This window comes from Notolabrus celidotus, chromosome 23 (genome assembly GCF_009762535.1).
Source record: "Notolabrus celidotus isolate fNotCel1 chromosome 23, fNotCel1.pri, whole genome shotgun sequence".
NCBI lineage: Eukaryota > Metazoa > Chordata > Actinopteri > Labriformes > Labridae > Notolabrus > Notolabrus celidotus.
In genome coordinates this window covers 2,088,461-2,113,011 of record NC_048294.1, presented here as the reverse complement: position 1 = coordinate 2,113,011, position 24,551 = coordinate 2,088,461, and the positions used below count along the sequence as shown (strand labels likewise).

Genomic DNA, 24,551 nt, shown 5'->3' with positions numbered 1-24,551 from the left:
TCACACTATTTCTAGAATAAGATGCAGGTTTACCTTGATTACAGGACATTTTTATGATGGTTTCTAGACGTCTCATACATCTTTATTTCATATCAACACAACAATAATCAATAATATATATATATATATGTGTGTGTGATTTTAAGATATGCTTATTTTTTACCTCTTTAATTTTGATTTTAATTTTAATTGCTAACAGCTTTTTAACAATTGTTACTTTATAGGCTCTTGTTTGCTTTATATATTTCTTTTGCACTGTCTACTCTGTTACTGTGACACTTGAATGTCCCTGTTGAGGGACGAGTAAAGGAATCTCTTATCTCTTACAAAACTGGTTATAAAGTGGGATAAAATAACAGGTTGCTATTATGCTAATGTTACCCACACTAAGTCAAGCCGGTTTCAACGTTTGCTTTAAAACTCTGGGGGTTGATTTAAAAGACGTTTAAAGACTGGAAAACTGAGAGGATAAAATGTATGATTGCATGTCAATTGAGGGCTTCCATTAAAAAAAAAACTTATGACTACTCATACTTGTATATTATTTCACTTTGTGTCTCTTTGTTTAGCTATATCTTAAAAACCTTGGTAGGTTGTTCAACTTATTTTAGTTTTTAAGGGGTTTTTATTTCCCCAAAGGATGCAAACAGTATCTTATTTATCCTGTTGTGATGGTAACAACTCTTTTTTTAATGCAGTGGCTGGAAATTGAATAGATTCGTATCAAATGTGTACAACAGAAGAACATTATAAATAAATTATAGTGAAAGCATTAACATTAGAAAATAGTGAAATTAGCTGTAACACAGACAAACAGATCTTTTAATACAACTTTAGAATTTTGAAATACATATTTGATGAATTTTGCAACTCATTTTAGATTACAACCAAGCTGCAGGGTAGTGAACATTTCCTTGTTGCATTCTTTTAAGACTTTTTATCATTTTCCTCACCATTTAATTTTTTATGTTAAAAGAAATGACATGTTAGAGCAAGTAAGTAGAGAAACTTGAATGTCGGACTTTCCAGATTGCACCTGAAGGGAGCATTGAGTCTTTCATTATACTGTTAAAAAAAACAGAAAAAAGGTCCAAGAAGTTCTCAAATGTTTTATTTGAAAAACAGTTGTGATATAGTGTGGTTTTTTTTAAATGTGAGCTACATGTTAAAGTCATAAAATTAACTTTTTTTTTTTAACATTCTTTTTATTGATTTTCACATTGAAAATAACAGCTCAGGACATCTTAACATACTTTTTTGCATCGTTGGTCTAATAGTCACATCCAGCATTCTTCACTCCAGCATTGTACAGTTGTAATAGACAGTTGTATTGTACATTAGTAGAACAATCCTTAAGCATCTTCATTATAAATTGCACTTAATATTTAGAAGATTCAGAGGTTTCTCCTGTGTTCTTTTAAAAAGATGAGCTCTTCCTCCATTACAGTATCTCAACTTCTCCAAAGTGACAACATCAGATATCAGAGACTTCCACAATATAATAGATGGAGATTCATCTCACACCCACTTTGTCATTACAGCCTTCCTTGCCAACATTAAAAGAAATTGAATTGTTTCCTTTTGTGTCCTCAAAGAGTCTGGTACACTTCCAAGTAGGCACAAAGGTGGTCTAGGAGGCAGAATAATCCAATTATTCCTCCAGAATAATTGAATCTCTTCACACTCCCAGAGATCGTGTATTCTAGGTCCAGTATTTGTTTTGCACTTGGGACAGATTGGGGAGACTCCTGCTGTAAACTTACTGTAAATATATGGAGAGATATAAACATTATGTAATATATTGGACATATATATGGATATATGTGTGTATTTATATATGGATGTGTGTGTATATATATATATATATATATATATATGTATGTTGTATATATGTTTATATGTGTGTATTTATATATGGATGTGTGTGTATATATATATATATATATATATATATATATATGTGTTGTATATATGGATATATGTGTGTATTTATATATGGATGTGTGTATATATATATGTTGTATATATGGATATATGTGTGTATTTATATATGGATGTGTGTATATATATATATGTTGTATATATGGATATATGTGTGTATTTATATATGGATGTGTGTGTGTATATATATATATATATATGTTGTATATATGTATGTTGTATATATGTTGTATATATGTTGTATATATGTTGTATATATGTATGTTGTATATATGTTGTATATATGTTGTATATATGTTGTATATATGTATGTTGTATGTATGTTGTATATATGTTGTATATATGTTGTATATATGTATGTTGTATATATGTTGTATATATGTTGTATATATGTTTTCTTTTCTTTATTATTTATGATGGATGTGCAGACCAATGTTGTGCAAGTTTTTTTGTTACTGTTATTTGTGAAAAAAAACGAAAAAAAAAACAATAAATATATTTAAAAAAAAAACAAACAGTTAAATTAAGAGATTCTTATAATAAATAAGAAAATATTTTTTAAATGATTTGGCGATGATAGGATCAGATTACATTTGTGAATCTGTAAATACATTTTTAGGTAAAATTTTAAAATATATTTATTAAATATTTAGTGACAGTGTCTGAACACCAGGGCGCAGCATGTGTGAAGCTCATATTTACACACTCTCTTGCTCCTCCCCTGAAGTAGGCAGTAACCAGCTCGTCATCCTGCTCGTTTGCCCAACACTTTTTTTTTGTTGCACATTCACAAGGAGTGTGTGTGTGTGTGTGTATGTGTGTGTGTGAGAGAGTGTGAGTCTGCCTGAGTGTGTGTTTTCTAGTTTGTCCATTTGCACACAAACCTCCTCTCCTGTCGGATATATTCCTCTTCCTCCTCTTCTTCCCCCTGAAGCTCGATCCTCTGGGACTTTATTCATTCCAGGGAGAGTCTAAGAGAGGAGATAAAAAAAAGAAAGCAAAGAAGGAGAAAGAGAGAAACCTGGAGGTGGAGAAGAAGGGCGTTCATACTTCGAAGTAACCATGGAAGTTCCTGGTATGCAGGTAAGTGGAAAGGTGGACGCCGTGCTGCGTTTGAGGGCTTGCTCGGTCAGTTTTAGTCGCTTTTAAAGAAAACTTAAAAAGACTTGTGTGTAACTTCAGGACATATCCTTCATGTTTTAAAGCTGTGACCTGATGTACATGTTGAATATGTCACCTCATGAGCTCATAACTCAAACACACACACCGTCCTCTGTGTTCACACCAGCTTAGAGAGACACTGAAGATACTCCTGTGGCCCCATGTTGCTCAAAATGATCAGTTTATTCTATATATTGGCTTTAAAACCTCCAATTACATGCCCAATGTAGCTTTTTGAGTCATTTCAACTATCTAAACTAAGCTCATGTTGATATTTTGGTGTTTAAATGTCTCTATAATGTTTATTTAATGACTTAAATTGAACTTAATTGACTTTTAACTGAGTTAATTGTGAAAATATGATGTTCCTGTGTCCTTTATTGTCCCTGAAAGCACCATAGAGTGAGTTTTTAACTCCATACTAAGTAAATAGTGATTCTATGATGTTTATATAACTCATACTGTGAGTTTTGAACATTTTGGCATTGTCGGTCAGCTTAAAACTCCTTTATCTGTTAACAGGTTTAAATTGGCTTCGTACTGTTTCTTTAAATATTGATTTAATGACTTAATTTGTACTTAATTGACTTTTAACTGAGAGTTTATAGTGAAAATATGATGTTCCTGTGTCCTTTATTGTCCCTGAAAGCACCATAGAGTGATAACAAAGTGAGTTTTTAACTCCATACTGAGTAAAAAGTGATTCTATGATGTTTATATAACTCATACTGTGAGTTTTGAGCATTTTGGCATTGTCGGTCAGCTTAAAACTCCTTTATCTGTTAACAGGTTTAAATTGGCTTCGCACTGTTTATTTAAATATTGATTTAATGACTTAATTTGTACTTAATTGACTTTTAACTGAGTTAATAGTGAAAATATGATGTTCCTGCGTCATTTAATGTCCCTGAAAGCACCATAGAGTGATAACAAAGTGAGTTTTTAACTCCATACTGAGTAAAAAAAAGTGATTCTATGATGTTTATATAACCTATAGTGTGAGTTTTGAACATTTTGGCATTGTCGGTCAGCTTAAAACTCCTTTATCTGTTATGGGGTTTAAATGGGCTCTGCACTGTTCCTTTAAATATTGATTTCTATGACTTAATTTGTACTTAATTGACTTTCAACTGAGTTAATAGTGAAAATATGATGTTCCTGTGTGTTTTGTTGTCCCTGAAAGCACCATAGAGTGATAACAAAGTGAGTGTTCGACTCCATACTGATTAAATACTGATTCTATGATGTTTATATAACTCATACTGTGAGTTTTGAACATTTTGGCGTTGTCGGTCAGCTTAAAACGAATGCTCCTTTATGGGTTAAAATTGGCTCTACACTGTTTCTTTAAATATTGATTTAATGACTTTGAAACTCTGTACTGAGTTCATGGTGGTCTTATGGTTTCTGTAAGATACTATCACTATCTGGTGATTTGTTGTATTTAGTGATTTGCTCCTCGAAATGCACTGGTTGTCCTTGAAGGCCTCCATTGCTTCACCAACAAGAGGATCTAGAATCTGGTCATTATATATCAATAAATATTCAAATTTCTACACACTGTACCTTTAACAACTTAATTTGTACTTAATTGACTTCTAACTGTGAGTTTACAGTGAAAATATGATGTTCCTATCTCTTTTATTGTCCCTGAAAGCACCATAGAGTGATAACAAAGTGAGTTTTTGACTCCATACCGGGTAAATAGTGATTATAAGATGTACATTTAACTCATAGTGTCAGTTTTTAACATTTTGGCGTTGCAGGTAAAGTTATGGGGTTTAAATTGGCTCTACACTGTTTCTTTAAATATTCAATGAATGGCTTTTAACACGTCTCTGAAACTCTGTACTGAGTTTGTGGTGGTCTTATGGTTTGTGGTTTCCTTGAAACGTACTGGTTGGAAGAAGAAGATGAAGAAAACGGTCATTAGATATATAAAATTTGTAGAGATGGAATTTTTTTTGTTGGGGAAAGTTGACAAAAGGAGGTTCATACTTCTTGTCCTTGAAGGCCTCAATCGCTTCACCAACAAGAGGGGTGAGCAAGGGATTTCTATGCACTGTACCTTTAATGACTTAAGTTGTACTTAATTGACTTCTAACTGTGAGTTTATAGTGAAAATATGATGTTCCTGTGCTCTTTATTGTCCCTGAAAGCACCATAGAGTGATAACAAAGTGAGTTTGTGACTCCATGCTGTAAATAGTGATTCTATGATGTTTATTTAACTCATGGTGTCAGTTTTGAAAATGTTGGCGTTATGGGGTTTAAATGGGCTCCACACTGTTTCTTTAAATATTGATTTAATGACTCTCTGAAACTCTGTCCTGAGTTTGTCGTGGTCTTGTATTGTCCTTAAGATACCATCCAGTGATTTGAAATGTATTATCAGAGCTTTAGTTTGACTTCATGTCATTATTGAGTCTCTGTAGTTGTTTATAAGTCGTCTTAATAACTTGAAATAGGTTTTGTACAGTAACTCCACTAACTTTGTGTTACTTAAAGTCCTTATTATATCTCCATAAAGAGCCTCTCTGTGTGGTTGCATAACTTATATTCATGTGCTCTCCCCACAGTGACTCATTGTGACTGAGGGCTTATTTTAACCTTATTTATAGCACAGAATCTGCTTTATATGGGTTATAATAGGACGGCAATTACAAGTTAAAGGTGTGTCAGATCCTCTCGTATCTTGGTGATACTGCTTTAGTGACCTATTTTGGGTAATATGTTATATTGGCGTTTTAAAATGTGTCACTGTTGGATATTTGGTGTTGGAAACCTTCTCTTGTGTGTTGTTTTGCTGGTCGTTGAAGCTAACTCAGCAGACAGACTGCGTGTGCCGCTCAAAAAGGCGTGTGAGGCGAGTTGTTACCTCTCGCTCGGCCTCTCGCTCAGCCGGCTCTCTCAGGTGTGTCTACCTGTGGGACTGGCTGCCTGGCTGTCAGCTCACTCGCTCTGCCTGCTCTGTGCGTCCCAGGTGGGAGGGGACAAAGGGTGTCACAGTCGGCTTGAATCAACATTCAAACACACACACACACACACACACACACACACACACACACACACACACACACACACACACACACACACACACACACACACACACACACACACACACACACACACACACCTGACAGCCGGCAGCAGCTGCTGCTGGGGCGGCGGTGCTGACGAGGATACGTTATACCCCAGAGAACAAAGATGATTGATGGTTTGATGTGTGACGCTTGTTTGAACTTGATGGATGATATTTTGAAGATTTGATTGAGCAGAAATCCGTTAGTAAAAAACGTGAATAACATTTTAAATCTTGCCCTTAAATGTGACTACTTCCTGGTTTCTATCCTGTTCTGTGAAAGCAAACTAACATATCTTTGGAATATACACAAACAAGACATTTCAGGACTTCTTAGTAGTCTCTGAAAGTGAAACACTGATTGATTTATCACCGTTTATTGTTTATTTTACTCACCAACTTACTAAATGACTGACTACAAAATATATATGAGTAAATCAACAACTGTGTTCTTTCAGCTGAATGGTTTTTTGAACTAACTTCAGCTCCTTGGCCTCAGTAGACTCAAAGCTAGCATGATCTATATTTCTTTGTTTACCTCAGCTTCAGGTGTTTGTTTTTAGCTTCTTTCAGCCCATTGTGTTGGTTTGACGACCCCCAACGTACCTTGTGTTGTTCACCCTTTGGGCTCAAATCAAGAAAAGGCAGTTTTGATGGACAAAAGCTTCGACACCCTCAGCATCAAACAGCAGATTCAAGCACCGTTTTCGATCAGCTAGCTAGCTTAGTGTAGCATCTAACAGCTCAAGAGCCAGATAAACTTTCTTCAAAGACTTAAGCCCAAAATCGCGTCAATCTGCACAGAAAAGAACGACCTGGACAGGAAGTCAGGCACGAGGATCGCATGCAACATCCTCTCAATTTCAAAATAAAACACCATATATGGACTCCAGACCGTTTAAAGATCGTTCAGATCAGAAATACTCATTGATTATGGATGTAAGCTACAAACAGACACATATCTGTGATCCAGGTAAACTACAACAGGACTTTAAGATGATGACTGTGTCAGAAGGTAACAGGACAACGAAATAGAGCCGAATTATTCATGTTAAACTAAACTTTAGAGTTATGCAGCATACTCGGGGATGATTAAAGCACAAAAGTAATGCAATACTCTCCAAATGAGCAGAAATTCAACCACAGAAAGGCTCTGTAACCTGCTGTTTGTATGTAGTTCTCTCTATGCTGGACCCAGCTGATCATGGCTGCTCTGAGCTGGCGCTACACTCCAAACACGCATCCTGTGGAGCAGGGTGCAAGTCCTCGGACACGGCGCACACGCATCCTGTGGATTTTCGGGGTGACCGTGTGTTAAAATGAGAGGGAATATCAGCTGAATGTTCGTCAGATGCCCAGAAACAACACCTCAGTTCAGTGCTGATATTTGAAATGCGTGTTCTACGTAGCTAGGTAGCCTAGCAGCCTAATATGCTACGTCTGATATTTCATTGCTGTGATTTGTTGTAGTAATGCCCCCTTGCAGTTAATGGTTAAATACACATATGTTGTTCTTGAGACCAAAACTGTGCTAAAATAAGAGCTATTTGTCTTCAAACGACAGATGAGCACCGTTTTTGATCAGCTAGTTAGCTTAGTGTAGCATTTAGCAGCTGAAGAGCCAAATAAACTTTCTTAAAATGTGTTAAAATGAGAGGGAGTATCGGCCGAATGTTCATCAGATGCCCAGAAACAAGACCTTATTTGATTGCTGATATTTGAAATGGGTGTCCTATGTAGCTAGCTAGCCTAGCAGCCTTATGCTACGTCTGATCTTTCATTGCTGTGATATGTTGTAGTAATGCCCCCTTGCAGTTAATGTTTAAATACACATATGTTGTTCTTGAGACCAACACTGTGCTAAAATAAGAGCTATTTGTCTTCAAACAACAGATGAGCACTGTTTTTGATCAGCTAGTTAGCTTAGCGTAGCATTTAGCAACTGAAGAGCCAAATAAACTTTCTTTAACTGGTAAAATGAGAGGGAGTATCGGCCGAATGTTCATCAGATGCCCAGAAACAAGACCTTAGTTCAGTGCTGCTATTTTAAATTGGTGTTCTACGTAGCTAGCTAGCCTAGCAGCCTTATGCTACCTCAGATATTTCATGCTGTTAAATGTTGTAGTAATGCCCTCTTGCATTTAACAGCTGAATATACAGATGTTTTTCTTGATACCAAAGTTTTGCTAAAATACGTAGTCTTACGCTCAATAGATAATCAGAAACATGACCCCAAATGAATGCTAACGTAGCTTAGTTTGCTAGTCGTGTAACTATCAAAAGCAGCTTCTTGCTAACAGGCTTCTATATCAGTAAAAAGTGATGATATGTCAGCACAGGGCAATCCAATCCAATCCATTTTATTTATATAGCACATTTTAAAAACATCAAGGGGTACCAAAGTGCTGCACAACAAATACAAACAGTAGAAATAAATGATAGTACAATTTAAAATACAGTACATTAAAAGACAAACAGAGACCAAAACAAACTCTCATGCTGTATTAAAAGCCAGGGAGTAAAAATTAGTTTTAAGATGTGATTTAAAAGGATCCAGAGTGGGGGCCATTTTGACACGGGTGGGTAGTTCATTCCACAGTTTGGGAGCTACCACTGAAAAAGCTCGGTCACCACGAGACGCATCAGATCAGCAGACCTCAGTGCTCTGGAGGGGGCGTAGATGTGTATGAGGTCAGAGATGTACTGAGGTGCCAGACCATGTAGTGACATAAAAACAAACATTACAATCTTTAAATGTATTCTAAAAATGGACAGGGAGCCAGTGGAGGGATGCTAATATGTTCATGCTTGCGGGTTCCTGCTAAATGGCGAGCAGCCGCATTTTGGACTACCTGTAAGCAAGCGAGGGAGGCCTGGTTAATGCCAGTGTGAAGTGCATTAGTCCATTACAGTTTCTGCGGCCCCTAAAGCGGCCCAGGATGGACTTTTGTCAGGTGTAGTAAGAACCCCAAAAAGTTGAAGCATCAGTTACTAAAGGTCTTTTACTTCAAGGTGTCTTTTTGGGCATCTCAGGGTTACAGACAGAGATTCATACAACCATTGGTGGACTTAGACTCAGAACGCTTTGAACCACCAGGACGCCTCTTTTCTGGTCTTCTTATCAATGAATGACGCCGCGCCGTTGTGAAACCCCGACACACCAGGAGATGTTTCTGAAGAACAGACCCACAGCATCACTCAGCTGATGCTTCAGTTGATTATAAGCTCCTTTCACATCCTTCTCTAAAGAAACATTACGTAACAGAGAAAACGAGCTTGACGTAATGTGGAAACCGTGTCATTATTAAACAAGTTTCTCAGTCTGTTGTGAAGAATATGTTGATTGTTGGAGTTAAACAATTGCTGCCTCGGGCACAAGTCTTTGTTTGAAGTCTTTCAGACTTTTCCACTGCTGACTAAAGTAGAGGAGGCCGGTCTCGCCTGAAATAACACCACCTCTGCCAGCTGCAGAACAATTTACACACGTTTAAACATGCACCTTTAGAGAAACAGCAAATCAACTTTATTTTATATAGAATACTTAAAAAAAATATATAAAGTTTACCAAAGTGCTGAACAGTGAGGTAGGATAAGTTAGAACAGATAGAATATAAAACACTGTAAAAAAATAAATAAAACACTTAAAAAATATATGAAAATAAAATAAACAGAGACCCAACATCAAGACCAGATCAGATCCAGTCCCATCTTCCAGACAGGACTCAGTCTGATCTCATCTTAATCCACCATGAGCAGAGCACTTTGCAGCATTTAGCAAGTTACAGTGGCAAGGACAAACTTCCTTTAACAGGCAGAAACCTCCAGCAGGACCAGACTCATGTTAGACAGCCATCTGCTGAGACCTACCGTGTTGGAGAGAGGGATAGAGGGAGATGAAGAGAGAGAGAGATGATAGTGGGGAGACGGATAGTAGTAGTTGTAGCAGCTGGACGTCTGGCACGTCCACAGCAGCAGAGATCCAGAGGAACCTACGAGACAAGGGAGCTCAGGGACTCCAGGAGGGTCTAAGAAAAGAGAGAAGAGAGGGAGACCAGAAGAAAGAAAAAGAGGAGAATAAATGGTGAAAGAAAGGGATAGAAGGAAAGGACGGGATAAGAAAAGGAGACATAAAGGATGAAGAAACATGGAAAGAACAAAGAGAGAAAGAAAGAAAGGAATGAAAGAAAAAAATGAATAAAAGAAAGGAAGGAAGAAAGAAGGAAATAAAGAGGGAATGAAATAAAGATAGAAGGAAGAAAGGAAGGAAGGAGAAGGAATGAAAGAAAAGAAAGAAAGAAAGAAAGGATGAATAACAGACCCCAAAAAGGAATCTACGTCAGAGATCCAGAGGAACCTACGAGACAAGGGAGCTCAGGGACTCCAGAAAGGTCTATGAAAAGAGAGAAGAGAGGGAGAGGAGAAGAAAGAAAAAGAGGAGAATAAATGGGGAAGGAATGACGGAAGGAAAGGATGAGATAAGAAAAGGAGACAGGATGAAGAAACATGGAAAGAACAAAGAGAGAAAGAAAGAAATGAATGAAAGGAAAAATGAATAAAGAAAGGAAGGAAGGAAGAAAGAAGGAATGAAATAAAGAAGAAAAAGAAAGAAGTAATTGATTTCAGCGATAATATATGCACACATCTTCCAGTTAAGGATCCTTCAGAGAGAGTCAGGGTTCAAAGTAACTCTTAGGGAAAGACAGATCAACTTTTCAGAACAGTACTCGACTAAATCAGGAGTTTCTAACAGAGAGGCTTGAAACTCTTCAGTCCTCAGAGACCTCAGAGACGATGTCCCCTGAACCTCTGACCCCTCATGATGAAGACTAAACAGACCATGAGTGTTCTTCCTGTTTCCCTGATAAACTGTCCCTCCTGCTGAGGATCAGTCCTTTAAGCCTGAGCTGAACTTTCCCGCGCTCCTGTGTTTGAAACCTTGAACGTGTCTCAGCCGTGTGCAGCAGGTACAGTCCGTACCAGCAGGTTGTTCCTACATGGCAGAGATTGCGGGGAAGCCTTCTGCAGGCGTGTCCGCAGATTGTCCTGATCAAACACCAGGGAGTGTCCTCCTCCTCCTCCTCTTCTTCTTCTTCTTCTTCTTCTCTTTGTAATTTCTGCGGGCTGCACCTTTTTCAGTTCTCACAGTCAGGGTTTCCCGTCACAACATAATCACACACTGAAACTTAAAAAAGACGTCACTCCGGTGTGTTTGTGTGTTAACGGGTGAGAAATGATCAGCTGTGAGGGATGAGTCAGTGTTCCTGCTGCTTTTAACCTCCCGTCTTCTCCTTCTGGGTTTGTTTACATTCACATTTTTTAACAGACTGCTTCACAAACCTGAACTGGAGTTAGTTGGTAACACATCTTCAGATCTACATCGAGTCAGATTGGGCAACAGTTTAAGATCAGTCATTAAAGCCTCGAGTTTTACTCATGATCACATGACGTCAGAAATGCCCGGTGATCCGAGGAAGTTTGGAAGCTACCGAACATGTTTGACAGAAAGTTCAACAGCTGCTCATTTTAAAGTCCATGTGAGGAGTTTTTATGGGGTTGTAATCCAGACTGGAATCAATATTGATGTCTAAAAAGACCAATGAGACCATCAACAACATGACTGATAATCCCCAAACCACCGACGTGGAGTATGTTTCAGATAAGATGCAGTGTTTTGTATTTTTATCGGCAGTTTCCACAACAGAGATCCTGAATGTGGGATACATTTGTGTTAAAAGAACTTTGGATGGGGCGCTGGTGGCCTAGCGGTCTAAGCGCCCCATGTATAGAGGCTAATTAATAATAATAATAATAATAATTTTATTTGTAGAGCACCTTTCAAAACCAGGTTACAAAGTGCTTTACATGGGTAGCAAATAAAACAGGCAGATCATAAAAACACACAAGTCAAGATAAAGAAATAAAACATATTTTAAAAGACATACAATTCCCTTAAAAGAACTCTAAAGGGGGCGCTGGTGGCCTAGTGGTCTAAGCACCCCACATACAGAGGCTACAGTCCTCGTCGCAGGGGTCACCGGTTCGATTCCCGGCTGGTTGACCATTTCCTGCATGTCTTCCCCCGCTCTCTACTCCCCATACTTCCTGTCTCTCTTCAGCTGTCGTATCAAATAAAGGCAAAAAGGCCAAAAATATAACTTTAAAAAAAAAAAGAACTCTAAAGGAATAAAATTCTTTCAAAATATATTTCTTAAAGACGGTTAAAATAAAATAAAATTCAGATAAAATCCGGGAAGGCTCTGCGATAAAAGTATGTTTTAAGAAGGGATTTAAAAGAGCTCACCGACTCAGCAGACCTGATCTCCTCCACATGGTTCCAGAGCGTCGGACCCCTTACTGCAAACGCTCTGTCCCCTTTTGTTTTCATTTTAGTGTTTGGAATGCACAGTAAACCTCTGCCCGAGGATCTCAATGTACGTGTCGGCTCATAGGGTGTTAAAAGGTCCGCTATATAACTTGGAGCAAGCCCATGCAGGGCTTTAAAAGTAATCAGTAAAATCTTAAAATCTAAAGCTAAAACCGGAGAGATGTGGTCGAATTTTCTGGTTCTGGTTAAAACCCTGGCAGCTGAGTTCTGTACAGTCTGGAGACGATGGAGTGATTTGTTGTGCAGGCAGCTAAAAAAGACTGTTACAGTAGTCCAGGCGTGATGAGATAAAAGCATGTAAAATCGTCTCAGTGTCTTTAAAAGTTAAAACGGACCGAATTTTAGAAATGTTTCTGAGGTGGTAAAAACACGACTGTACAAGTTTTGTGATATGATGCTCAAATGTTAAATTGCTGTCAAACCAGACGCCAAGATTCTTAAAGTCCTCGTCAAAACTCCCGGCCGGACCATTTGCTGCGTGTCTTCCCCCACTCTCTACTCCCCAAATCTCCTGTCTCTCTTCAGCTGTCCTGTCAATAAAGGCAAAAAACCCCCCAAAATATAACTTAAAGGTGACATATCATGCAAAATTGACTTTTTAATGGTTCTCTACCTGAAATATGTGTCCCTGTCTACTAACCCCCCGAGAATGAAAAGAATCCATTCTGCCCCTGTTCTGATTTCTCCACCTTTCTGTAAATGTGTGCTGAAACGAGCCGTTTCAGACTTCCATGTTTTTGTTACGTAACAACAATATCCGGTCTGTCACGGAGTCAGAGCTCGGAGCTTGTTCAGCCCATAGACTGTATAAAATAATACTGAATCCCTCCTCCGTTTTTCATTACCTGCACACATGTGTGCTAACAAGGAGCTTAGGAGGGAGGCATGCTAGTTGTAGGCTGTCTTAATAAACACAAAGGTCGGTTTTACTCCCCACGTCTGCAGATTTGAAGATCTAGTGGATGATTTTATTTATCATGGATAAGTGCTAGCGCTAGTTAGCATAGCCACATAGCTACATGTTCGTAGCTGTGTACCAAGACACACGTCGACATACTGATAAATAAAACAACAAGAAACACTAAATCTGTGACCAATCCTTCAGGAAGGTCCTGCTACAGGCGCCTCTCCGTCAGGATCAGATTCAGAGGGTTGAAGTAACGCGATCTCTGAGCAGCCGTGTATATTCAGCCAACATGTAAACATTAGATCAACGTGCTGGAGAGCCGAGGCACATCCACTTCCGGAGGGGGCGTGGTCAGAGAGAAAACAGAGTGTTCTGATGAGGAATGAAGAAGAGGGTTTTTCAGGCATGCCAAAATCTGATTTCTAAGTGTTTTTTTTAGCATAAACTTTAAAGACATGTTTTGGGGACCTCTTAGACCAATATATATTGATGAAAAAAGCGTGATATGTCCCCTTTAAAAAAATAAAAAATAAAAGAAAGAACTTTGGTTGATATTGTTTTGTTTAAAAGCACACTACAGGAGAAAATCACCAAAGAAAAAAAAAGGCACTGATTTGACCACAGGGGGCGCCAAATCCAACTTAAACCAAAAGCTCGTCACAGGAGCTTTATAGATGATCTGCCATTTTTTGTCCTTTGGACCAGCGGTGTCAAACTCATTTCAGTTCAGGGGCCACATACAGCCCAAGTTGATCTAAAGTGGGCCGGACCAGTAAAATCACAACATAATAACCTACAGAGAAGGACAACTCAAAATGTTTCCCTTTTGTTTTCGTGCAAAAAAAGTACAATTACATTCTGGAAATGTTCACTTTTAATTAACCATCTTTCTACAAAACCAGCTGTTGTATTTTTCGCCATGATGAGTCTCATAGTGAGGCCGAATATTTCACTCTGCTGCAAACACACCAAACACACAGGTTACCCATTCACCTGACAGAGTGTGTGTTGAGCCGCATTTTGTAATAACGGTGCATTTTGTAATAATCGTCCAAAATGTAAAAACTTTTTCATTTCATTTTGTAATAAGCCGCATTTTGTAATAAACTGCCCCAACACATTTTTATAATAAATTTTGCCGCATTATGTAATAAGTTATTACATTTTGAGAAGATTATTACAAAATGCGTTGGGGCAGTTTATTACAAAATGTGGCTTTATTACAAAATGAAATGAAAAAGTTTTTACATTTTGGACGTTTATTACAAAATGCACCGTTATTACAAAATGCGGCTCAACAGTGTGTAATGTTTCCATCAAAAGAACAGAGATTAGAATAATGAAGAAGGTAAAGTTGATTATTTTGGACCCCTCAGTTTGCTTGCTGGACAGTGTTATATGCAGGGGTGTAGTGCTAGTAGTTAGTAGTAGTTAGTGGATCATCTTATAGTGCTCTAAAAAGTTTTTATGAATCTCAACCGGATTATGCAAACAGCAAGTCATCTACTTTCTCACTCTGAGAAAAAAAAGTCCAGAAAAAAAAGCGCCGTCAGCACTACGATTTTATGTGACCCCCAGAGGACAAACTTGAAATAGCAGTTACTTTTATTTTCATTGTTTTTTTTTGGTTTGGCACCCTCTTACCTCACCGACCTGGTGGATCCATATGTGCCTGCTCGGGCACTTCGTTCTCATGGGACTGGCCCTTTAAGTGTCCCTAAGGTCCGTAAAAAGACAATTGGTGAGCGGGCCTTTTCATTCCGTGCTCCCAGTCTATGGAACGGTCTCCCTGTTGACATTCGGTCTGCATGTTCAGTTGATGTATTTAAGGCAAAGCTGAAGACCCGCCTGTTTACTGCTGTTTATGGCTGATGTTTCTTATGTTGTGTTGTCTTTTTTTAATTTGTTTTTAAGCTTTGTAAAGCACTTTGATTGAAAGCGCTCTATAAATACAATTATTATTATTATTAATATTATTATTGAAAAATTGCAGTTGATGTCTTCTGTTATTTTTTCACTTTGCAAAGTCGTTCGGCAGGCCGGATTGGAACCTGTGGCGGGCCGGTTTTGGCCTGAGGGCCGCATGTTTGACCCCCCTGGTTTGGACTGTTGGGACTAAACAAGCTGTTTACTGAAAACAGTTTTGATGCAGCCATGAAGCTAGGCTAGTTTGTAGCTTCTCTCAGATTGATTAGCACCCATTTAGTGATGAAATAACAAATTATTGAATATTTTTTGGATTCAGGAGGAACATGTTGTGAAGCTGGAGAGCATGTAGAATCTGTTTATTTGAACTTGTCACTCCTTTATTTGTTCATTGAGTGTTTTTCTCATTTCATCCTGCTTTCCTTCCTCATGCTAAGTTAAGCTAAAAGGCTTCTGAGTGCTCGTTCTTATTTGGCACACAGACATGAGAGGTGTCATTCTTTACATCACAATCTTGACAAGTCAGCAAAAAAATGTGCTCTCTGAAAGTTTCAACCCATTCCTTAAATATTTGACGACTTCAGCGTCAAAAGATAAAAGCTGTGCTCCTGCTCCTCTTTTCCACATTTTAACACCCCGCAGACTTGTTGTTCAGCGTTTCTTGAAGAGTTGTGTTGACTTTAATGAGTTGTGGAAAAGTTTCCCATGTTGGATGACTCAACACGTCATGTCATGTTTCGGGCGCTTGAGCTTAACCAAACAGGAAATGTTAGAGAGTGGAGAGATTCTCACATGATGCGGCTCTGCAAAGGTCATTTTTTCAGAGCGCTGTGTTTGTACTTCCTCCTCCTGCAGCTGTGACCTTTGACCCCTCGCACGCACACACATAGAGCTTTTTTTCTGTTTGGATATTTGGACCCCACTTGTTAGTAAAAACATGGATCCCTCCGCCTTCTCTCACTTTCTCACTCTCGCTCACACAGTTTCCAAAGCCTGGTCCAAGTTTTTCCCCAAGCAGCTTCACTGACCTCTCTAACTCCGCTCTGCCTCTCTGCGTCTCTGACCTGAATACTCTCCTTATCTGCTCCATGTCCTTATCAACATGTAACCCACAGCTGTAAAACTCAGGTGCGCTGCTCCGCTCAGACTCTCGTTACCCCGTCTTATTTGAATCTCCTGTTTCCGTAATGTAACACAAAATGTGCTGCTGTGATGTTTGAGTCTATTTAAGGAGGGTCTAAAAATAAAAGCTGATCCTTTAAAGAAAGAGCACTGGACTGAGAGTTACAGCATGGAAACACTGACCTACCAGAGGAGTGTAAGAAGTCAGGAAAACAGGAGCTTTTATGCTCACCGGAAAGCTGAAAAAGAAGCTTGTGAGCGGCTTGTTTTGAGTCTGTTAGAGTCAACATTACACACCGGCTGAAGGCAACAAAGCAGCTCTGTAAGGAAGGAGAGAGAACAGCCTAATGCATAGTGGTGCTAACCAAAATACACTTTAACTCACAGATCAAACACCAGAGACGCCTCAGATGGAAACCTCTCAGAACTACAGATAATCAATCAATCAAGCTTTGTTTATGTAGCACCTTTCATACAGATCAAGTGCTTTTAAAAGAACTTTAAAGGGACAGAAACAATAAAATAAAGATAGATAATGACTAAACTTATGCACAATAAGTGCAGTATAATGTGTGAAATTAAACAATGAAGGAAACTAGTTAAAAATGAAGTTGTAGGTTATTGCATGTGGTGTTTATTCTTGTTATTTTTTTTTTATTTGTTGTTTTAATTTTTACCTTTCATATTTAATTAATTTTATTGTACTTTCATTGTTAATATTTATTTTTTTATCTTTTCTATTTTTTATTTTAGATTGTTTTAAGTATTTTTTTTTCCCATTAATTAATTAATTTATTAAACTAACTTCTTGTTTTTATTTTAGGAATCTAGTTAAAAAATAATTTGTAGGTTATTACATGTGGTGTTTATTCTTGTTATTTTTCAGATTGTTGTTTTTATTTTTACCTTTCACATTTATTTATTTTATTGTAATTTCATTGTTAAAATTTTCTTTTTTTAACTTTTCTATTTTAGAATATTTAAAGTATTTTTAATCTTTTTTTCATTAAGTAATTTATTCAACTAACTTCTTATTTTAGTTTTTAAAAAGAAAAACATCACTTGCCTAAATTGTTTAAGTTGATCCTCTGTATATAATGTGTAAAAAATCTAATAAACAGATCTATGAAAAAATGAATAAGAAAAAAAAAAGTAAATTAATTAACATATTAAATATGAATAGTTAAGATACTAAAAATAGAAAAAAAAGAGAAGTTAAATATTAAAAATAAAGAGTTTTCTTTATCATTGTGGCTTAATGACGTTATGTCATTTCTCTAATTGGAGAAGATAAATCTAACAGTGAAGGGTAGTTCTCAGAAATTAAAAAAAAATTGAATTTTCTTGATTATTATCACTCATTTCCAGTCTTTCTTCTAACATAGACCCCCTCCAACTTCTCTCTCTCTTTCTTTCTTTTTCTCTTTTTTCTTTTTTTTTAGTTTAATTAATGTTTGTTTGTTTATTGTATTCCATTGCCATTTATCTATTTGGTGACTACTCTATTTAAAACAATGTATCTGATAATTTTGCAGAGGGAAATTGATTTATTATAATTTTCTTTGAATGCAGAGACAATGTTCATTGGTTTGTAAGGGAAAAAAAAATAGATGGGCATATTTTGAATTGACATCACTGATAGTTTCCCTAATAAAAAGATTTTAAATAAATAAAGAGTTAAAAGACAGATAGAAAACCATAATATTAAAATAGATATAAAGCATTAAAATCAGTCAACCCCTGATTATAATATAAGAAAAAAATAATAATAATACATTTTATTAAAAGGCGCCTTTCAGAGCACTGAAGGTCACCTTACAGGGCAGATTTTCAAAAAAAAAAAAAGAACATAAAAATGTTGTCTGATAAAATCAACAAGACATGATACAGTGTAAATAATACATTCAAAGATTGAAACATCTTTGTTTAGTCATCCTGCCATGCTAGCTGGTTAGCTATCCAACCCTTTGTCCGGGTTAATGTATGCTCAGTAAAAACAACAAACACTCACAGAGCTCTCTTCCTCCTCTCCTGCACTTTGACATTTAATTATTTTCAGTCTTCTTCCTTGTATCAGATTCTTATCTGAATGAGTAACATGATATTAACAGTTTCTTTCCCCTTTGGTTAAACATCAACACGACACCACGTTAGAGATCTTTAAGGCTGTGTTGTTTGCATGCCGTCATTCTTCTTGAGCGCCTGCAACTGATAACAACATTAAAATTCCCAGACTGTGTCTAACAGTCTGTCAAAGATTATTCTGACTGAAGTCAAACATTAACTGGAAGAGTTTTTGACTGGAGAGGAGAGGATTTAAGTATTTACAGATCCTGCAGTAACGTATTTAACGTCCTCCACCTCAGAGACAGAAAGGTTAGAGTGTGTCCTCTGAGGTTGGAATAATCCCTCTGTTGTGTTTGTGTTTGAGTGTTGATCCTCCAAACCCAAAACTTCCTCCATGTTCCTGTTTTATGAGTGAAGTAAACAATAACTTCTGCACGTGATGAAAAAAAACATTTAAAACAGATCTGGTTTGCATATATTTTACATTTCTGTAAAATATTTAGGATTTATGACTTTATTTTCTTCTTTTTATGCATTTAATTTTGACTCGCCCCTCCATTTAAACAGACATTTGACATATTTCGGATTCGTCTAACGTCCGTTCTTGTGGAAACAACAATTCGGTAACACATTTTTGGAATTCCTTGAAATTTGGTGGTACGAAAGAGTGGGAATCAAACATGAACTTCTTAAAGTTTCAGGGTTATAGGCCGAACTAGTGAAATTTGATGTTGGGATAAGCAAGATGGGGTGTTGGAGTGTTTTCAAGGCTTGATTTGAGGACACTGTTGAGTAAATTGACACAAATCTTTGTCTTCAACATGAACACGTTGGAAACAGAAATATTTAAAGGTTGTGTCATTACTTTATTTTCTTCTTTTAATGCATTATATTTCAACTCGTCCATCCATTTAAACAGACATTTGACATATTTCGGTTTCGTCTAATGTCCCGGTCTTGTGAGCACAACAACTCTGAGACACATTTTTGGAATTCCTTGAAATTTGGTGGTACAAAAGAGTGGGAATCAAACATGAACTTCTTAAAGTTTCAGGGTTATAGGCCGAACTGGTGAAATTTGATGTTGGGATAAGCAAGATGGGGTGTTTTCGAGGCTTAAATTGAGGACACTTTTGAGTAAATTGACACAAATATTTGTCTTCAACATGAACATGTTGGAATCAGAAATATTTAAAGGTTGTGTCATGACTTAAAAATAACTCTGTGAACAATAAATGCTGTCAGTGCAAGAGAGAGAGAGTCCAGAGTCCCGGCTGGGGCCCTTAAGGGGAAACCCCTGTGATTGCTTATCATATTATAAAATCATAACTGATATCTTTACAGCCGCTTTGTAAACGTTTTTATTGGCTGGAGGAGAGTTATCTACACTCATTAGAAGAACGTCAACGATCCTATTGGTATATTATTTAGGGGTGGTGCTTCTGCTGGAATGAGGTGAAGTATTCTGTTGCACAAACATCGTACAGAGTGTTCAGATTTAAGATGAACGGACTACATCAGGAAGTGTACGTCACTTAATTGTTGTTCTTACGGGAAAGATAGATGACCTCAGTCTGACTCAGAGTGATTAGCGGTTGTAAAAAAGCTGTAAGTAGACTAAGGTAGATCCCAATCAAAGACATGACGTAGGCGCAAATAGTGTCAGACTTTTAATTTGAAGAGACACACAGGAACAGGGTTAGTTGGTCCATAATTGTTTTTCTTTGTTTATAGCTAAACTGCAAATATTGGCTGTATTTTGCACTTTATGCTAACATAATAGACCGTACTCTATGTTCTATTATTAACAAAGACCCAACATCAAGACCGGATCAGATCCAGTCCCATGTTACAGACAGGACTCAGTCTGATCTCATCTTAATCCACCATGAGCAGAGCACTTTGCAGCATTTAGCAAGTTACAGTGGCAAGGACAAACTTGCCTTTAACAGGCAGAAACCTCCAGCAGGACCAGACTCATGTTAGACAAGTAGTGGTCAGAAAGACTAGAAAAGCCCTAAACAAGTCCATTTAACATTTACCATCCAATGCTAACATGCTAATGCTAAACAGGAAAAGCGTTTGGCTTGGAATTCATCCAGTTGAGCGTGTTGGCACACCGACATATGATAATGCAGCCTGACTGACATGGAATTTCAGAGACTGATGCCAACTTTCAGCAAAATAAATTACAGGTTACAAATTTGGCGATCCATAACAATAATAAAAAACATCTGTAGAATTGAGTCTATGAAAAGGGTTGATAGTGGATATCTGGTTAAAGTAATGTTGAAATTAGCTGACCCCTAAAGTCATGAGTTTAGATGTTTAAAGGGGAAACATACAGTAGATTTTTGTGCCTTTAGAACATTTGACATGTAAGATACATTAGATAAGTTGAGCTCTGTGTCAGAGGTTTCAGACATACTTTAGTTGGGACAAAAGCAGGCGTTTGACAGACTGACAGCGTCCTCCCTTCATCCGACTGCTGCTTCTAAAAATAACTCCAACCTGAAGTGAAGCAGAGTGTAACCAGGAGTCACATACCTGTGTGTGCTCAGAGGTTTCCAGGCACATCGAGCTGTTGAAACAAGCCTTTTCAGTGTTCAGAGTTTGGAAGTGCTCATTAAACGACGATCAAAGAGGCTTTTCTCTCCCTGTGTGACGGCTCTTTATGTGGGATGCCTCAGAGAAGGAGCCTGGAGAAGGAGAGAGAGTTTTATTTGTGGTGTAGTTTTTATAAAAATGTAGTTTTGGCTGTGAAATTCTTTATTAAGCTTCATTTCATTTCATGCTGAAGTTGTTCAAACTTACAAGACTTCGCCAGATGGTATCCGCCTGAACCATTAAACTTCTACTTGAAGGCCTTTATAAGTCCCTCCCTCTATCCCTCTATCCCTCTCTCCAACACAGTAGGTCTCAGCCAAGCGGCAACCTCCGGTCTAAAAATATGAGTCAATGCGGAAGTGTTAAAAGCTGCAGTTCATCGAGGATCCGCTTGAGGCTGGCTCCGAAAGTACTGGAAGTCACATACACATGAATGGGGAAAAGACGATCTTTGCAGCATTAATAAACATGTTTACAGCCTGGTACAAAAGATGAGTGTAGTCTGAATAGCTAATTTCTCAACGTCCTCTCACTGTGAGGGGGGGGAATTTTTTTCTAATTCGGCAATTTCGAAGATATTGAGATTACTAGTCTTCCAATGAGAGGCACAGCTGCCTGTGGGAACACTGCAGCTGTTGGCTAGGAGGCTCAAAGCCCGCCTCTTTACGTCACACTGGCTCGACAGAAGCAATATGGCTGCCGCAGCCGATTGGTCTCAAAACAGCTCTTCAGAAACAGATGGGTGACGTCACGGATACTACGTCCATATTTTTTTTACAGTCTATGGTTTCAGCAGATGTGTGTCTAACATGAGTCTGGTCCTGCTGGAGGTTTCTGCCTGTTAAAGGAAGTTTGTCCTTGCCACTGTAACTTGCTAAATGCTGCAAAGTGCTCTGCTCATGGTGGATTAAGATGAGATCAGACTGAGTCCTGTCTGGAAGATGGGACTGGATCTGATCCTGGTCTTGATGTTGGGTCTGTGTTAATAATAGAACATAGAGTACGGTCTATATGGTGCTATATGAATAAAGATTGATTGATTATAAGTCAAGAATTGAAAGCTGGATCCTGATATTGTCATTATCGTGGGCCATGTATTGAGCATTACTTCTTATTATATCACATTGAATCATATCATATCGCCATAGTATTGTGGGCTATGTATCCAGAATCAAATTGTATCATTTTAAGAATTGTATCATATCGTATCGTAACCTGATATTGATATTATGAGTAGTGTATGAAGTATTCTATTGTATCGTGATATTGTAACATACTGTAACGTATCATGCCCTGATATTGTATCATACCGCATCACATCGTGATATTGTTATGGTAGGCAACATATTGAGCATTTTGATTTTATTTGATGTCTTTCTTTCGAACATGTAAAATAAAATAGGAAAAAAAAATACAAGTAAAAGAAGAAATAAAGAAAAGAAAAACAGTTCCATCAGCTAGGACTGAAATAGTGTGTTTTAAGTTATTGTTTTGTGATATAGTCATTACCATAGGCTATGGTATAGTATTGCAGAGTTAACCTGCCAATCAACCCCCTTAAACCCGTATATGTATAGGTTATTTTTTCAATAAAAGTGTATAGAAAGCTTTATTAGGGTGAGTTTTTTAAGGGATTCATGCTGCTGACGTCTTATATTTTCTCTAGCACCAATAATAGTTAATTTTGGGGGTTATATTTTATTCTGGGTTTATTGAAACTGTAAAAAAAAATTCTGTTTACTAGTCTTTCTGATGAATTATGGCTCATAAATCATGTTTAAGGCAAGGCAGCTTTATTTGTATCGCGCATTTCATACACGAGGGCAACTCAATGTGCTTTACATTAAAAGATTAAAAGCATTGGAAACATTCAGACAAGCATTAAAGAACACAATTAAAATGACACATATAATGAAACAGAAAAGAAAAGGAAAATTAGAATATATTAAAAGTTACATTAAAATGTGCATTTAAAGTGAGTTAAAATACGTTTTAAAGCCCCTAAACAAACTTTGAAATTATTTTAGAAGCTTTTTTAAAGTTTTTTTTCCCTGCAGTAACTCAAAGATGGTCGTTTTTTTATATGTTGTGTAAAGAAATTCGAGCCTTGTCCGTGTTAATCTTTGAAACATGACAGTGTGTTGTGTTTTGAAGGGATTCCCCTGTTATTGTCCGATATGCTCTCTCTGTGTTTTCACTCTCTCATCTTCTCGTCTGTTTCCTCTGTGCCTCTGTGTACCAGGCTAAAAGTATCATTAGACAGTAACCACTGTATTTGCTGACTGGGTGTGGCAACATTGTGGGCACCGTGTGTGTGTGTGTGTGTGTGTGTTTCTCTGAGCATGTGTGTGTGTGTTGACTGTTCTTTTTTTAGTTCAGGGTGGAAGCTGAAGCAGCATCAAATCATGCGCTTCTTTGGGTGTGTTAATGAAATGTTCCTTTAAACAATTTCTAGACTTTAAGACCAAAATGTGAGTGTGTCATGGGCCCAGTGTGTGTATGTATGTGTGTGTGTGTGTGTGTGTGTGTGTGTGTGTGTGTGTGTGTGTGTGTGTTTGTGTGTGTGTGTGTGTGTGTGTGTGTGTGTGTGTGTGTGTGTGTGTGTGTGTGTGTGTGTGTGTGTGTGTGTGTTGCTCTGACTTGCATAACAAGTGCTTGTTGAGGTCATGATGGCAGCACAAGAACTCTCTCCACACTCTCCACACATATTCATACTGACAGAGAGGAGCTGCTCTGCTTGTGAGCAATGCTATATAGCATTCTTGCTAGCGGGGAACAAAGTTAGCTGCAGTTAATCTGCCTTTAGTTATTTTTACAGCTGTGCTCAAAGCCTCTGTTTGTGGTTTGAAATGGATTGAGCCACAAGCAGAAGTTCCTCTCTAGACACGGTCTTACAAAACACAACTCTCATTTAAATGTCCCCGACAGGATGTTGTTATTTTGGCAACGTTTCCGCCTGTTCATTGCAAACTAATCAAAGGAAGATGGTTTCTTCTTCACGCTCGTACTGCTGCAGTGAGCCAGAGAGGAGCCTCTGTGTGACCGACTGTTTACAGTGAAACTGAGACTCACCAGAAACAGATGAGCTGAGTTATGTTCCTGGCATTGCTTGGGCCTGAGCTTCCAAATCAAACACTGAACAGAGAACCTTTTAAAGAGCTGTTATAATGCCGACTTATTAACAATGCCGCCAAGCGGACCAATCAAAGTCTGTCAATGCTACTTGTAGTTACTTGTAGTTTTGAGGAGGTGCACATCAGCTACTTGCGTAGGCCTCTGTAGGTACGGGAGCTACGCCGACCTCCGGTGTAGGGTACGCCGTCGATTTGATGCAGAAGTATAAATCAGACTGAT

The 24,551-nt window shown here is 37.7% G+C and overlaps 1 protein-coding gene across 2 annotated transcripts in view; it reads left to right on the top strand.

Annotated features, from left to right (window-relative positions):
- Nucleotides 1-2,648: 2,648 nt before the first annotated feature.
- stk26 (serine/threonine protein kinase 26) overlaps nt 2,649-24,551 on the top strand; it is a 42,102-nt gene continuing 20,199 nt past the window's right edge. Inside the window, exon 1 of one of the 2 annotated variants that reach the window (XM_034676550.1) lies at nt 2,649-3,024. In XM_034676550.1, coding sequence (XP_034532441.1) covers nt 3,004-3,024 — 21 coding nt within the window. In that variant the 5' untranslated portion in view covers nt 2,649-3,003. The remainder of the gene's footprint in view (nt 3,025-24,551) is intronic. The other variant, XM_034676549.1, reaches the window with a different exon arrangement.